Source organism: Takifugu rubripes, chromosome 20, assembly GCF_901000725.2.
Source record: "Takifugu rubripes chromosome 20, fTakRub1.2, whole genome shotgun sequence".
Classification (NCBI taxonomy): domain Eukaryota; kingdom Metazoa; phylum Chordata; class Actinopteri; order Tetraodontiformes; family Tetraodontidae; genus Takifugu; species Takifugu rubripes.
Genome location: NC_042304.1, coordinates 10053536 through 10068633, shown reverse-complemented (window position 1 = coordinate 10068633; position 15098 = coordinate 10053536). Strand labels below are relative to the sequence as shown.

General features: G+C 46.0%; 2 protein-coding genes across 3 annotated transcripts; both read right to left on the bottom strand.

Annotated features, from left to right (window-relative positions):
- Positions 1-390: 390 nt before the first annotated feature.
- Positions 391-6486, bottom strand: lpar3 (lysophosphatidic acid receptor 3). Its single transcript, XM_003974248.3, has 3 exons — positions 5097-6486; positions 3849-4597; positions 391-1703 (listed from the first exon to the last, which is right to left on the bottom strand). The coding sequence occupies exons 2-3, from the start codon at positions 4588-4590 to the stop codon at positions 1375-1377; spliced, it is 1071 nt and encodes a 356-aa protein (XP_003974297.1). The 5' UTR covers positions 4591-4597; positions 5097-6486; the 3' UTR covers positions 391-1374.
- Positions 6487-6629: 143 nt separating this feature from the next.
- Positions 6630-14893, bottom strand: mcoln2 (mucolipin TRP cation channel 2). Of its 2 annotated transcripts, XM_003974249.3 has the most exons (14): positions 14623-14893; positions 14025-14178; positions 13520-13693; positions 12812-12968; positions 12650-12728; positions 12455-12551; positions 12235-12334; positions 11603-11715; positions 11298-11447; positions 11106-11207; positions 10909-11031; positions 9258-9464; positions 9038-9174; positions 6630-7286 (listed from the first exon to the last, which is right to left on the bottom strand). In XM_003974249.3, exons 1-14 carry the CDS (start codon positions 14664-14666, stop codon positions 7262-7264), a joined length of 1662 nt encoding a protein of 553 aa, XP_003974298.1. In that variant the 5' UTR covers positions 14667-14893; the 3' UTR covers positions 6630-7261. The 2 variants fall into 2 exon arrangements, with proteins under 2 accessions (XP_003974298.1, XP_029683754.1); XM_029827894.1 differs by lacking the exon at positions 14623-14893 and having other exon boundaries at positions 12812-12963; positions 14025-14166.
- Positions 14894-15098: the final 205 nt, after the last annotated feature.

Sequence of the window (15098 nt, the reverse complement as noted above, 5' to 3'; positions counted from 1 at the left end):
AAGAGCCCACTCGTCTGAGAAATGATGTTATAGTTTATAAAACGTTTACATGGGCGGGACCTTTAATAGTGCTTCACAATCTGATTCAGGGGAACCTTTGTTCTACTCAAGAGTCACTTCTACTGAAATTTTCCATCTCTTTGTCTGAGTAGATTGAAATTAAAGGCCACGCTATAATTTGCCTGAAAGAGAAAATCAAGGTCCCTCTCAAGGGCCCAACATGCATCTAACATTAGCGTGCCCTCGTCAACTTATCAGCCATTTTGTGGCAACAACCTGCTCAGTGGTTAAGATGACCCGAGCCTTAGCGCCAGCATAGGCCCAACGAGACCGACAGATTCCACTGGAAACTTCAGTCGCGTTCTCATTAATAGTTTATTTGTGTATTTTAAAAAAAAAAAAAAAAAAAAAAAAAGCACATGTACAATATAAGTTCTGTGAGGGGATGAAATCACACTTACAAACATATTTACACCTACAATTTTTACTTCACATAGCTGAATGCCATCCTTTTAAATTAACCTGTTACTCACGTTTATGTGCCGTTTCCAGAAATCGTCTGTACATTTTTCTGTTCAGCACACAGGAATGACACAACTGTAAAATTAGGCACCTACAAAGAGACTTTGTAATGAAGTGCGCCTATAAATAACTTTAGTCCATAATCACTAACTGTAAACCTGTGGCAGGCCAGAAAACAGAACTGCTGTGATGTCATGCTTTGCAGCGGCTCGGAGCCAAGTCGTCCGAATCCACGTGCACTTGTCAGCAGTAAAGTTAGTGGAAGGTTGGGTCTCTTCATGAATGCTCTCTTTGGATCTCAGACTGATCTGAAGCTCTTCAGCCTGTTGCCAACGTGTTACAACCCCTGCGTCGTCAGGTGGACCGCACAAAGCTGCGGTGAGGACAAGGTCGTCTCCGAGGTGCAGGGGGGAAGAGTTTAAGGGGAAAAGAAAGGAGCAACACTGTCATCCATTTACCGGACAGGCATCCCTTCTTTACACAAGAGGTGATGTCTTCACCTCTTCTTGCAAAGAAAGGGTAACTTGACATGTACAGACAGAAGGTTTACAGTATTTTTTAGTTTTAAACTAGAAAACTTCCCCTTCCCAGCAACAAGTTACAGGTTGTAGACACAAAAATGTCAACAAACAGAACTGTACCACTGTTCTTCAAACCTGGAACGAAAAGTTTGAATAAGCAACAGGATATCACACAGGAAGTTGAGCAGGATGGATATGTCAGGAATTATGCGCAGCTCAAACATCGACCCATAAGACCAGAAACCAGGGTTTAGTCTTTGACGGGCACTCCAATCTGTATCGGCCAGCCGGAGGCGCACAAAAGTTCTGAAAAGCGGTTCCAGTTCTGTCTTCATGTGTGGAGATTGTCCTTTTCCTCCTCTTTTGTCTCCTCGGAGGGGAACTGGCTGTTGCCCGTGTCCTGACCCGAGCTGTGTGGCCTGATGTTCGCCTTCATCGACCGCTGCCGCCGCGTGCCGCTCCGGATGCAGCGCATCAGGTTCTTGAAGGTGGTCCACATTTCCTCGTCCTTGTAGGAATAGATGCAGGGGTTCATGACGGAGTTGAGCACCGCCAGCAGCAGCAGCCAGCGCTTCAGCTTCATGACGTTACAGGTGCGGCAGTTGAGGCCGTCCATCAGGAGAACAACCAGGCCGGGGGTCCAGCAGAACACGAAGGCGCCTGCAACAGATCACACACAGTTAGGTTGGACTTTAGGGGTTCTTCAGGGGCGGGGCTTAGTTAATGAAAATTCCTGGGGGGAAAAAATGCCAGGAAATGGCAGTGAAAAAGGGGCTATGTGGGAGCCTGATCAAAAAGTGACCTTGGTTGGGTTTTATTTACTTGTCTACATTAAACCAGGCAACAGATCATATCTACATTTGCTGGGGATACCATTATTTTCTTGAACAAATGAATTTCCACAGAACCCAGTGCAACCAAGAGACCATGATTAGGACAGCGTGACTGGCTGGGTTGTCACACGTTAGGTAACCAGAGCCAATCTATGTAACTTGTTTAACTGGTACAGGATCAGATATTTTATGTTGTCTCAGACAAATTAGGTTTGCGAACACCATAAAACTTATAACTCCTGGGCAATGAGATGGAGCTTTTCAAACGGAGCCCTCCCAGTCTGATTACACACTGATGCAAGAACAGAGAGGTAATCAAAAACAAACAAAAGCTAATAAAAAACGGTCAAAACAACTTCTGGAGGTATATTAATTTATTGCTGTTTGTTTTAATTGGCAATGATCTGTCACCATCTCTGTTTTGCTTGGTCACTATTACAGTTAAACTCTAGCACAATATGTTCTTAAATATTAGCGCAAATCCAAAGGAGCTGTTTGGTTTAAGTGCTGCACAGGATTGGCCAAATGGTCCTTATGTGGATTGACCCATCTCCCGCTGCTTTGTTGACCCACCGAAGTGGCTTCTTACTGCCCAAAACTGTTGCGTGGGTGAAGAGCTCCCCTTCGAAAGTGCAGCCAAAGTTTCCCGCTTCCTCTCGGAGCTTCACATGAGGATTAACCGTCAAACAAGCAGAAGCAGGTAAAGAATGCAAAGACTGGGACCTTCTGCTCTTAATGCCGCTCTTATTTGGTAAATAATATGGTGGAACCAGCCAACCGTTCTTCTATTTTAAACATGTTTGGGCACAAAAGGGAGCAACCAAGAGGGACCAGACTAGGCTACATGCTGAGACTTGCCCACCGACTGATGTTGTATTCTCGAGCACGTCTGCAGAAGAGAAACAAATGCTCTTCCACGCGGCTCTCCTACCCATGCACAGGCACATGTGTGGCGAAAATTAGGGGATCCGCTCCATTTTCACAGCCAATTCTGATGCATTTCAACAGAGCTCCTTCCGTTTCTTGAATTAATCTCCCCTTTGAACACGTAATACAGCAACTTACACGTGATCATTTAAACATTTAATGATCTGAATTACAGAGTAGTGGAGCCGAATTAAAAGGCATAGGCCCATTCTTCACTTCCTTTATTTTCTATTCCAGCGCTCATTCCTTCTTATATTGCATTGAACCGGAATTGTGGCTCACACGTCTATGAACTGGTTTTCCCAGGTAATGTTGCTGCCTGGAAAGACTGGGAACATTCCCCGTCAAGATCAAGAGATCCATCTGTTCTACAGGTTTTGCCCTTGGTGACCTGAGGGACACATTTTCTGTGCAGGTGTTCCTGGATAAAGAATGTGGACTTGAACTGCCAGTAAAGGAGTAGTGTGCAGGATGGGATGAACAGTAAACAGAAGCCGAGGCACAGAACATGGAGTGCCATCTAAAAAGGTCAAGAACTCTAAAAGGCGGCTGTGCACACTCGCTCCAGCTGGCTCATGGGTATTTGAAGGATGAAACCGAACACGGTCAATACTGATGAGCCCCTCTTGAGAAAGTCTGCTGCTGAGGTTGCACAAACTTTGCATTAGCACCTCATCCAGAGCAGGATATCTGAGCGCCCCATCTCTAATGAAAATGCATGAGATCCAGGAGGAAACTCAAGACTTTCTAGGCTTTCGTAACGATGAACACAGAGCCTCTGTCGGATTCAACAGTTGAATTACAGACCGGGAACTAAATCTGTGTTTTAGCTGTTGGGGCAAACAATGAACTTTATAACAAATGCACTTCCTGTCCCTTGTGCTGCCCTTGGTGCTTTCTTTTGTCAGGACAACACTGGCCCGAGTGACTCAGTCTACTTCCTGGATTAATATTAACTATAAAACTCTCGCGCACGCGCACACGCACACGCACACGCACACACACACACACACACACATTAATTCCATCATTTCTCTACACTCACCCAGCACCACCATGACCGTCTTGATCAGCTTGATGGGCGTCCTCTTGCGGTTTATGGAGCTGCTGGTGTTTGGCATCAGCACCGACGTCTTCCTCTTGACGTAGGTGTAGATCCTCATGTAGATGACCACCATCACCAGGAACACCACCAGGTTCGACACGGACCAGAAGATCAGGTAGCTCCTGCTGAAGACGGGGGCCAGCTGGGAGCAGTCGCTCAGGTTGCAGATGCAGTTCCAGCCCAGACTGGGCACGGCGCCCATGAAGATGGAGATGGCCCACACCATCACAATCAGCAGGGTCACCCTCCTCTTCGTCAGGTTGCTGTGAACTTTCCAGTTCATGATGGAGATGTAGCGCTCCAGGGCGATCACCAGCAGGTTAGACAGCGACGCCGACAGACTGACGTCCAGGAGACCCTGGCGGAATAGGTATCCCTTAACGGTGAGGGTCCGGGACACCTCCCCCGTGTTAAACATGAGGTACACGTACGCTATCCCAGCCAGGAAGTCTGAGGCGGCCAGGTTGGCGAGGAGATAGTAGAAAGGGTAGTGAAACCTCTTATTGGTGATGACGGCAGCGATGACCATGGCGTTGGACAACAGGATGAAGCAGCAGAAGAAGGAGCCCACCACTTGCATCAGGATGAGTTGAGCTTGGTCCCATTTATCATTCGCACCGCTGTTGTTGTAGAAGAAGCCCATGGACTCGTTATAGTGACAGCTGAGGTTCTGCTGCGCCATTGTCAGCCTGGGGAGTAGAGAGAGTTGCTGCATTGTTCATCTAGCTTTAAGCGTTTTTCCTCCCAACAAGAACAAACAAATAGAACATCAACAGTCAACAACATCAATGAGGTTAAAATTAAATATTTTTAAAATCTTTTTAAAAGACTATTGTACCAATAGGGAGTTGAAAAAATACACCGATTAAACATTCAAATTCCACCACTGCTGACGTGCAACTATAGTGGAGTCGATAAATCCTGCACTTTAAACAACGTTAAACCCTCCGAAACATCCCCTTAGGTAAAAAGCGATTAACAATGTTGTAAAAAATTCATGAGATTTCCACGTAAGTTTCTCTTCCTTTATTATGTAATTACTTTCAGCACAACCCGTCCGACCAGAGCGCGGACCCGACGAAGAGAAGCCAAAGCGCAAACCAAAAATATTCAACATAAATGCAGAACGAAAGGTATGGTCGTTAGAAGCCAAGGAAAGGTTCGGACGGGAAGGTTCGGACGGTTTACCTGCGGGGGCGCACCGTCCGTGGAAGCTCACAGGAGCGCAAGTTGCGAAATCGACGCTGGAGGCTTGAACATGGTTTTTTTCCCAGCTGCAGCTGCAGCCGCAGCAGCTCCACCGAGGTGACAGACAACAGTGAGGAAGACGAGCCGAGCCTCTTCCCTACAACCTCTGCTCGGTGACGTCGCGGGCGTGGCCGCCCCCGGTCCACTCACGTGTGGATTCCTCACGTTGCAATTAAAAAAGGGGCTCCATTTATTCTTTGGAATAGCAATTGTTACAAACTCCTTTTTCAGTTTTGAAATAGATGTAGTCAAATGAAAATGGAAGCAGAGAAAAAAAATAAAAACACACATTGGTAAGAAACTATTAGTTAATACAGTCTTGGGGAATAAATTCATTCAAAAGAGGCTCCAGAGAAACTATAATACCGTGCAAATTTCAGCTTTATCACTAGCTCTAGAACTATTTTTCTGTTATGGGTGTTATGGTCACACGGTTACTAAATCAAAGATTAGTTAAGTTAGTTAATGTTTGTGATTTTGCGCAAATCTACCAACAGAGGGCGATGTAGGCGGTTTATTACTACACCAATCTTTATTTCCAGTCCAATGGTTGGATTGGTTTTTGCCTGTGCAAGAGCCAAGTTGTCACAAATGGATGTTTTTCATGTTGACCGGGCTTTTTCCTTTAGTGGAAGACCCATATTTTTAATATATTGTGCTCAATATTTCTCTATGAAAAGGCCAACTTAATGGCACTTATCCATAGTAACACAGAGCACAACGCTCAAGTACATGGATGCACCGGGACCACTGCACTTTTTAAGGACATCAGAAACCCTATGGTGACAGTTGAGGGGCAAAATTAAGGTTTTCACAATTGCATATGCCAGTATTTCCATTCTTGAGGCGTTTTGAAAAAGCACTCAATGAGTTATCAAACAAGTCACACCCAAGTCTTCCTGTCCCTGCTATGCTTAATGTAGCATCCACATAGGGGCACAAATCCCCAAAAAAGAGGCTCTTGTGTGATGGTGTGTATCATTACAACTGAATTTCAACTGAGGAGTCATGCTCCAGCTTGCCTCAACAATTGATGAGGATGATGATCAGACTGACTCATACTGTAGTTCTGATGACATTACCAAGAACCCCACAATTACACAATCCCGGCGCTGCTCCAAATGTAGGTCAGAGTACGATCGCAGTTGTGCCAGCTACCACCATAAATCTTTATAATCAGCCAGGAAGCACTTTGCCTGATGCTCATCTTGACTATTAGTACGTTAAGTGTGAATTTTGCTATCAAAAGGGGGGGTTAGAGGGGAAATATTGAGCATGAAGAGGAAGTCTTAATAAGGCTCATCCATTCATGTTATCCGAGATCAGAATCTACAAGCTGTTAAGCAACCGAGATCGTATCAACAGTGCAACAGAATTCCTCTTTGGAGGATTTCCACTTACCCAGTGTGCTGCTCCGTTTTTTCATTAAACACTATACACAATTCTAAAAACTGGCTGCCAGCAGCGAGATCATGCATTTTAGTACAACATTTATTTGCGTGACTGAACCAACACTTATAAAAACATCCATCTCTGTAAATCACATTTCTATAGTCACTACCATCAACCAGATAAACTCCGGTTCTTTGCACCAACTCATTTATGACAGGAACTAATCAAACGGGCAGAAAACATCCATAGACAGTAACCAAGACGATGACCCGGCGGGGTCTGACTCGATGACCTGACAAGCTCTCCAATAGCCCTTTGCATATTTGAACCGACCATAAACATGCAAATAAATCATCTTTGCTTCATAATTGCCAACAGTGTGGGGCAAAAGGAGCCGCTCTGGTCCAGCGGAGTAATGAGCTATAAGGCCAGAGCTGCAGACAATTGCAGGAAACGTTGTCCTGTGAATGCAGACTTCACAAAGGCCCTGTAGACTTGTCAACAGCACGCTGAACTTTAGTGGACCCCACTTCTCCGTATTCAGTTCCCATCGATTCAAAACTTCACGTTTCAGGTCCGACAGAGGGCAGTTTCACAGAGGCCATTGCCGTGGCCTCCTGCGGCCAGATCCCGACGCAAAACCTCAGAGGATTACGTGACCTTCAATTCCAGCCCGAGTCCTGGGCCCGCCGTCCTCCTGGGGCACGAGCTGATCAGTCGTCCTGGTTTCCACAGTCCCTGCAAACGCAATCAGAACAGAAATAAACGTTAAAGCGAGCAGAGATGCGAGTTTAGCGATGTCATCGGTGTGTTGAAGTGCATCAAACTGGGATCAGAAGCCAGCTGTCGGGACACTAAACGCCCTTATCAGTGCGATACTGGACTTGTTCTGGGCCCGCATCCCACGCAGCTTCGCCTCAGAGTTTATTCAAAGGCTTCCTGCTTCGACAAACTGTTGCTATGGAGATAATCCTGTTACACATCTGATTCACCTCGGACAGATTACCAGCACACCTCGTTATTGTACAAGCTTCAACCTGGACGGACGATTTGGCTCCAAAACAACAAGGACAACAAAGGTTCTGGATTTCTTCCTTCCTCATGCACAAACATTAGCTACAGAAGCACCTTCCTGTTGCATTAGTTTCCTCTGATCTCAACTATCTGCACAGTGAAATGCTGGCTTTATCCAACCCCGCAGATGCACCTGAGAGGTTTATTAATTTAGCTTTTTAGGGCTGTCTCACATTTGAGCAATTTCAGATCCGCTTCCAAACCCACATCATTCTGAGGTCCACATTTGACAAACCGGTTCTAAATAATGGGGTTTTTAATCCCAATCAGAGGGCGGCTCTTAACCACCTCCTGCACTTACCGACTCCAGCGGGAGAAAATGGCAGGAAGAGGCTAATTGTATGCAGATAAAATTTCATCCTTTAAGTGAGTTTACTGAGAATGGTGATCTAATTTTTGTGTCGTTTGATGAGAGTACTCGACGGCAGAGAGTCGGGTCATCTCCGAGAGCTTGTGTAGTCAGCCATCAGAGGTTTCGATGGTGAGCATTAATGGATAATGAGTGTATAACGGGAAGGAAACCTCCTTAATACACCCAGAGCAGGAAAACAGGACTGTGGGATGTGAGAAAGTAGACACCCACACCCAATTTTGGTCTCTGATTAACCTAATATTTGCTTTTTCTTGACTGGGAGGGGGACAGGAGGGCCGGGAGTAAACCCACATCGGCACTGGAGAACATCCAGAAAGCCCCGAACAGGAACTGAACCCAGAACTTTCTTCTTACAAGGAGACCAAAAGTCTGTTCACATTTAAAAGGTTTTACTGAAGCGGGAACATGAAAATTCCATGAATGCAGAAGCAAAAGCTCACAACTCAAACCGCAACTGTGCAGATTGTAGACGAGGTTTTCCTGCATTCAAAAAGCTGTCTTTCTTAAAATGCTAAATAGGAAGCTGAAACCACTGAAATGGTTAAATGCAAAGATGAGGAAGCGGGGAAGAGGGTGGTGCAGGTGGGGGGGTTCCTCCCAGTGCAAAGCCTCCGCTCTCTTTCCCCTTCGCTGGGTGTGTCTCACCACTAATTTCATCGTAAGTATGAAGCAGGCCGCAGAGAGGAGGAAACTCTGCTCTAGTATGCTGGCGACCGAGTGGCTCATGGAGGAGGAAGGAACTGAAAACAGGGACGGGAAAACGTTCCTGCTCAGAAGTGCGGTTGACACGGTTCCCCTCCAAAAATGCTAGAATGCTGCTCTGTCGTGTTTCTACAGGAGCCCAAAAGGGACAAACGTGGATTACTCCTCAGCTATGATCCATTTTCAAAGACTGAATTCCCAGAAAGAACAACAGGGCCTTTCATTTGCTAACAAGTTGCCAGTTTTAACGATAATGGACGATTGTGTTTGCAGAGCGCTGCTTCCTGCTTCCTAATTAGCATCATCATTTAATCAGATGAAAGCACAAGTGCAAACACACCGTCTACAGCAGCAGAAGACAGAAAAGCTGTCATGGGCGACTGTTCCGTGGCTCTCCAGCATATCAGAACTCTCCAGCTGTTCCATCAGAAACTTCTGCAGGTCCGTCAGCGGCAACCCCTTCTCATGGTAGTGTTGCTGAAACAGGGGAAGGAAACATGTTTAACTAAATAAATCGTCAACATTCAACGCTCAAAAGTGAGACTTTAGATTTAAGGCACCTTGACGGTTTCATAAGAGTCGGTGATGAGGGCGATGAAGAGCGACAACACCATGTAGATGAACATTGAGATGAAAGAGTAGAGGTACGCCCGACTGAAGAACCACACCAGGGTGTTCTTCGCCTTCAGCTGGGCGAAGGTGGCGAACATGTCGTCGCCGTTCAGGAGCGAGAACAGACACTCGGCCACACGACTCAGCTGCTCAAACTGGAGGGACGGAGCAGAAACGGATGTCACCGTCGTTTTCTTTCTGAGCGGAATTTCTCTTTGTGTTTGAAGCAAAAAGAAACAATAAAACTTCTTCAGAATCTAAATCAATGAGAAATGCAAAAACGGAGGTGCGTTCAGATGGTAAACACCTGGTTTAATATTGCATGCAAGTTAAGTTTTGAGTCCAGATTTCCTGATTTTGGCTACCCCCCCCCCCTTCCAGGAGACGAGAGGCTGAAAAGAACTGATAAATATGAACAACAAAACAAAGACAGATGGCTGAGGAGCACGAAGGGGATTAAAACAGTGTTTATCCAGAAAGCGATGGTATCTTAATACAACGTCCCGCTGCAACCAAACAGATCCAGTTCACTGCACTTGAAGACGTGTGGGATGAGAAGTCCGAGGACATCCTCTGTTTATCCCTCTGCTAAATACACAAATTACAGTGGACTCCCCCGGTCACCATAGTCCAATATTATTACACGAGGAACTGAAAATGGTTTCAGGAACTCTCACTCTCAGTTCCACAAGCACTCAAAGAACACAAGCAGCACGGCGTTCCACCTGAGGTACAAGCTCAAAGAGTCATGTACAAATGTTCACATGTCGACCACGGACCAGCAAACTCCAATAAAGAGACCTGAAACTCCCAGCAAACACCCCCCCCCCCCCCCCCCCCCCCCATCCCCCCATCCTATTTGGCAGATGTTAGAGGGGCTAACATCTGCCTCTGCCACAGCAGGAACACTCGCCTAGTTTAAACTCCCCCTCCACACCGCCACTTCCGTAAATAATTTACCTTAACAGGCAAACATTTCCATCCTATACGGTTGAAATGATGAGCGTGCGCAAAAAGTGCACAATTCTTGCTTGAAATTCAGACGACACATGCAGATTCTGGGGTTGTAGGGAGGCTTTTGTGGCATTTGCTTTAAAGGAAGTAAAAATGCTTTTATGCAATTATTCTGCAAATGTGACTTTTCCCCACACCTCATTTCAGTTCTTTGCCGGTCCAGGAAACTTTTGCTTTTAATCTGGGGCTTTCGTGCACAAAGCACATGCTGCCATCTACCGGTCACTAGTCAAACTACACTTGCGACAAGCTCGGAAAGCTTCAAAACGTTTAGTGCGAGCAGCACCGAGATCTGAGTTTACTTATTTAAATGGGGCAAACACCCCTTAGGAAGCCTCATTTCTACAATTTTACAACGAGCAGCATTTGGAAATATGGATTTGTGATGAGCAGAGGCTCAACTCTGTGTACACAGCTCAAAAAATATTTTAATACCAACTTGCATAAACGTCTTGGATTTCGTCGTCATATTGTCAGCAGGTTAAAAATAGCAGCGGCAGACTCCTGGTGCTTACAGGCTTAAACGCAGCCTTCTCTGAACACTGACATCCACTTCTGCTGCTCTTCAGAAACCCAGCGACTCACCTTCTCGTGATAAGGGCCCAGCACGATCCAGCCGCAGAACGTGTAGCCCAGGTAAATCATGCCGGCGCAGCAGCAGAAGCGCAGGACTTTGGGAAGGGCGACTCTCATGGTCAGGATTAACACCTGCGCAGGTAAATGTCATTAAAGACTAAAAAGACAGGAAGGCGCGAGGCGAGACGAGAGGCTGCGAGACTTACGTTGTATTTCTCAAAGTACCCCAGGTACCTGATGACGCTGACCCACACCAGCAGCGTGGAGGTTCCCAGGAAGATGCTGCACACATCGTAACTGGTCAGGTCCTGCGAGAGAGGAGGATGATCAGTGGAGGCTTTTCCCAGGGGTTCAGTACAGATCGCACCTTCCAGAGGGCAGCGCAGGTTTACTAGTACCTTCGCTTGTATTTCAATCTTCAGGATGGACCCAATGATGGCCAAGAGGTCGGCAACGATGACCAGCACATACCAGCCATTCAGGAACTCTTTCTGGTCGTCCTCACACACTTTACGACCATGGTTCTCCAGCAACAGCCTGGAGAACCTCTGAAGATACATCAGAGCCACTTGATTCTTTCACAGTCAAGACGGAATCGGATTTATAGCACGAATAAAAAGATCCAGAGGGTTTATGAAGAGGGAAAACTCGTTCGAATGCGGGAACTCGTGTAGGGCGATGTGGTGCGGCGTGATCAACTGACCTGGAGCAGCCTGATGGCGAGTATCATGGAGCGAGCGCACAGCGTGGCTGACGTGAGGCAGACGAGGATGACGAAGAGGTCGAACATCAGGAACAAGTGCATGTTCTTTTCCGCTGCAACACAGATAGCGCGTGCACCATTACGCCGTGCACGCTCCCAGACCTGATAAACGCCAACTGAAAAATGCTTCACGGCAGCGGCAGGGTTCCTATCCTTGCGGGGACATTGAACATCGTGATCAGACACTTTAGCCATTTATTTTATCTGGACCCAAACTCAGTTTCAACTTAACATTTTTAAGAGGTCTGATCTCTATTCAGTGGTGACCTTTGGCCTCCAACAATCGTGACATCACTGGAGAAAGCAAACAGGAGGGGGCGCTGTCAAAGTAAAGACAGACTCGGCTACACAAACAGCTACTGTTTTTGATTGACTGTTTTGGTGAACTTTAACTCTGCTGACTGAGTCCTGCTTGTTGCCGGCGTGTAAATAGCGTTGACACTGCATCCTGAACGTAGCACACAAGCTCAGGTTATCGACCCGGTGTCAATGCTTCACTCTCAGGCCATCAAAAATCAGACAGGTCCCGACATGTATTGTAAAATCTTTACATCTAATCCAGATTCACATACCTGACCCATATATTTTCCATTCTTTGCACACAAAGCTGGAAATCTCCAGGTATAGGAATATTTTCAACTTTCCACTGTGACAGCTGTTGTCAAAGTTTATCTAGAGACAGGAAACATCGTAGATCCGTCATCCCGACGCCAGGAAAATGCAACTCTTAATATATAATGTGATGTATTCTTCTTTAGAAGACAGGGTAGCATAAAATAGGGCCAAACGTACCGTAATGTTGAACGTGTAGCAGTCGGGCAGCTCCCGTAAACGCACCGTCTGGAGGTTGACTCCCTCCAGCTGGAAGTTGACACTGACTTCAATAAGCCTGAAAGTGAATTTAGGTCCTTAATGAAGCTTGGAGGGAAAGAAATTAAAGAAATAGCGGCAGCTATGAGAAGCGGTATAGTGATGGCTGCTGCATACCTGTAAAAATCCAGATCCAAGAAGGACGAGCTCTGCATTTTCCACTGTTTTACAGACTTTGGATCAAATGACAAACAGCCTGAGAGAAAAAGCCATACTTTCACATCCAAACTCTTTATGAAAACATGAAAGGAACGCGTTAAAGACAAGTTGACTTTTCACCTGTTTCCTGCTCAGTGTCTATTTGAAAAGGATGCTTTGAAGACTCCAGGCTCCTCTTTTTGTACAAACGCTTGCAAATGACGAGGGGCAGCGGCTTGCTGTCTTTATCTTCACTGTAGCTGATGGGGCCCACAGAAAGCTCCTCCAGCCGGCTGTACTGCAAATACCAGCCCACGATGAAGGTGAAGAAACGGTCATTTGCAGCCTTCGCACGCAACACCACGACTGCCTCCGTTTATGACCAATTCTGACAGCTGGATTTTTAAGTCTCAGTTGGCTAGAACCAACACCAGCTGATGAGATCAAGAGTGGAAGAAAAGGTCCATCATAAATCAGAGGCGCCACTAATTTCATGGTTCATGGACCTCTTGATCCTGACCTTTCTGATCACGTAGAGGAAGCAGGAGACTGAAAGGACTCAACGGTCAGATGGGTTAGGGTCAGCCCTGAACGCCTCATCCAGGTTAAAACCAATCAACGATTTAATTAGCATTTGATGAACATCTTAGGTTGCTCCTCAATACTATGATGTCTTTTTGCATGTACGCCTGTTAATCAGACTCATTTTGATCTTTTAACCCGAGCGCGTGTTAAAAACAAATCAACATAAAAACTGAAGTGGCGGCTAACGCTAAGACAGCATTAAGAGCCTTTTAAACAGTCACACCTGCAACCCCGAACCAGACAGGCAGAGTGGGCTGGACCTACCTGCTCCATGACGTAGGACACGCTGCTGTAAAAGTCCTGCTGTGTGAAGACGGACGCGCTGTAATCATCCTGATCCTCTCCTCCGTAATTCTTGATAAAGAGCTGTTTCAAGGCCATGGTGCTCTCCTCCTTATAGGAGACCACCAGCTGGTTGCTGAGACCGAACAGAATGAGCTGAAGAGGAAACAATGTACGCGTTTGAAGGTTTTATTCCCAGGAACTGAAGCCACGTTTCTCTACGCAGCAGGAGACCAGGTGTAAAATTCATTATTAATATTAATAATATAACCTAATTTGTACTGTTTTCATTTTAAGCAGCAAAAGAAAGTTAAAAAGAGAAGAGAAACCCCTCCCAAAAAAATAACTGAGGAGCATTATCAGCCTGCACCACTCAGACGGGCGTGGTTTACTCATGTGCTGTGCTGATGATATGAAAGTTAGAGGAGTCAGAGAGAACAAAGGTACACAGTTTGGTTGACCTTCTCCCGTGGCCCAGTGTACGTACTTGCGTGGTGACCATGATGATCTTTAGCACCTGCACCCCGAGCTTCCAGGGAATATGCTTCCTGGCCCGGTACTTCTCGCACGGGTTCATGAAGTAAAACCTCAGGTCATCCCTCAGGTTCTCATCTTTGAACGTGTCCTGGCTTACAGATGAGCTGAAGTAGAAGGCGTGTGCCGGAAAAGCAGAAGTGAAAACTGTCATTTCATGAATGAACTTTTGAAAAGAATGACTGTTGTCTCAGTTGGACAACTGCAGCATTTTTGTCTCATATTTATCAGGATTCTAATTCTAATCATAGTCATAAACAGCCTGTATATAGTTTTCCTTTTTACATTAGAAACAAGCTTTGATGCTGGAGTAACACTTCCCAGTTTGCACACTGGATGTGTGTTTTTCAGCAGTCACGGCTGGAAGAACTCCATGTTTGGAGCATTCTTGAGTTCAAGGTTCACCTGAAAGCTATTTTAACGTCGACGTCTTTTCCTTCATTTCTGCCTTTTCTTCCCGGGCAACCTCACTTATTTCTAAATATGCGCCATAAATATGACCTAATCGTCACTTCGCATTTTAAAAAGGTAAAAACGCAGAAACATTGTACCTAACCGAGTTGCTCCTGTCCAGATATCGAACCAGCAGCTCCATGACTGATGGTGCACGTGTCCCCAGCAGTGAACCGACCGTGACAGTTCGCAAAAGTGCGATAGTCAAACACTGACAGCGGAGATAAACCTGCCAGCTGCGTTTGTCACTTCGCAGCCAATCAGAAGTCCAGGTTCAGGCGCGGCGACGGTTGCCAATCTGCGCTCCGGGTCCCACGTCTTCACTTTACACCTGCCGGTGGAGTTGGGAGTTAAATTACGGGTTTGTTTGTCATTGTTGATGTTGTATTCGTTTATCCAGTTGATTTGAATGCAGAAGGTAAACCCCCGGAGTTGTTTAATTTTCTTCTGGTTCTAAAGGTTACCGTAATTCAGGACATACTGGAAGGCCAACCTGATTTTGAACGACAATATGGATTTCTATAGCTGTCCAGTCAGTTAGTGTGCGTCTTTTCAGCTATTTTATACGCACACG

What these genes read in the sequence shown, in the direction of transcription:
- lpar3 (XM_003974248.3), bottom strand. Translation starts at nt 4,590, where the DNA reads ATGGCGCAGCAGAACCTCAGCTGTCACTATAACGAGTCCATGGGCTTC. An exon ending in GACGGTCATGGTGGTGCTGG is followed by an intron (nt 1,704 to 3,848) that starts GTGAGTGTAGAG and finishes GATCTGTTGCAG; the next exon opens with GCGCCTTCGTGTTCTGCTGG.
- mcoln2 (XM_003974249.3), bottom strand. Translation starts at nt 14,666, where the DNA reads ATGGAGCTGCTGGTTCGATATCTGGACAGGAGCAACTCGGTTAG. An exon ending in TCATCATGGTCACCACGCAA is followed by an intron (nt 13,694 to 14,024) that starts GTACGTACACTG and finishes TTTCCTCTTCAG; the next exon opens with CTCATTCTGTTCGGTCTCAG. An exon ending in ACTCTTATGAAACCGTCAAG is followed by an intron (nt 9,175 to 9,257) that starts GTGCCTTAAATC and finishes CCCCTGTTTCAG; the next exon opens with CAACACTACCATGAGAAGGG.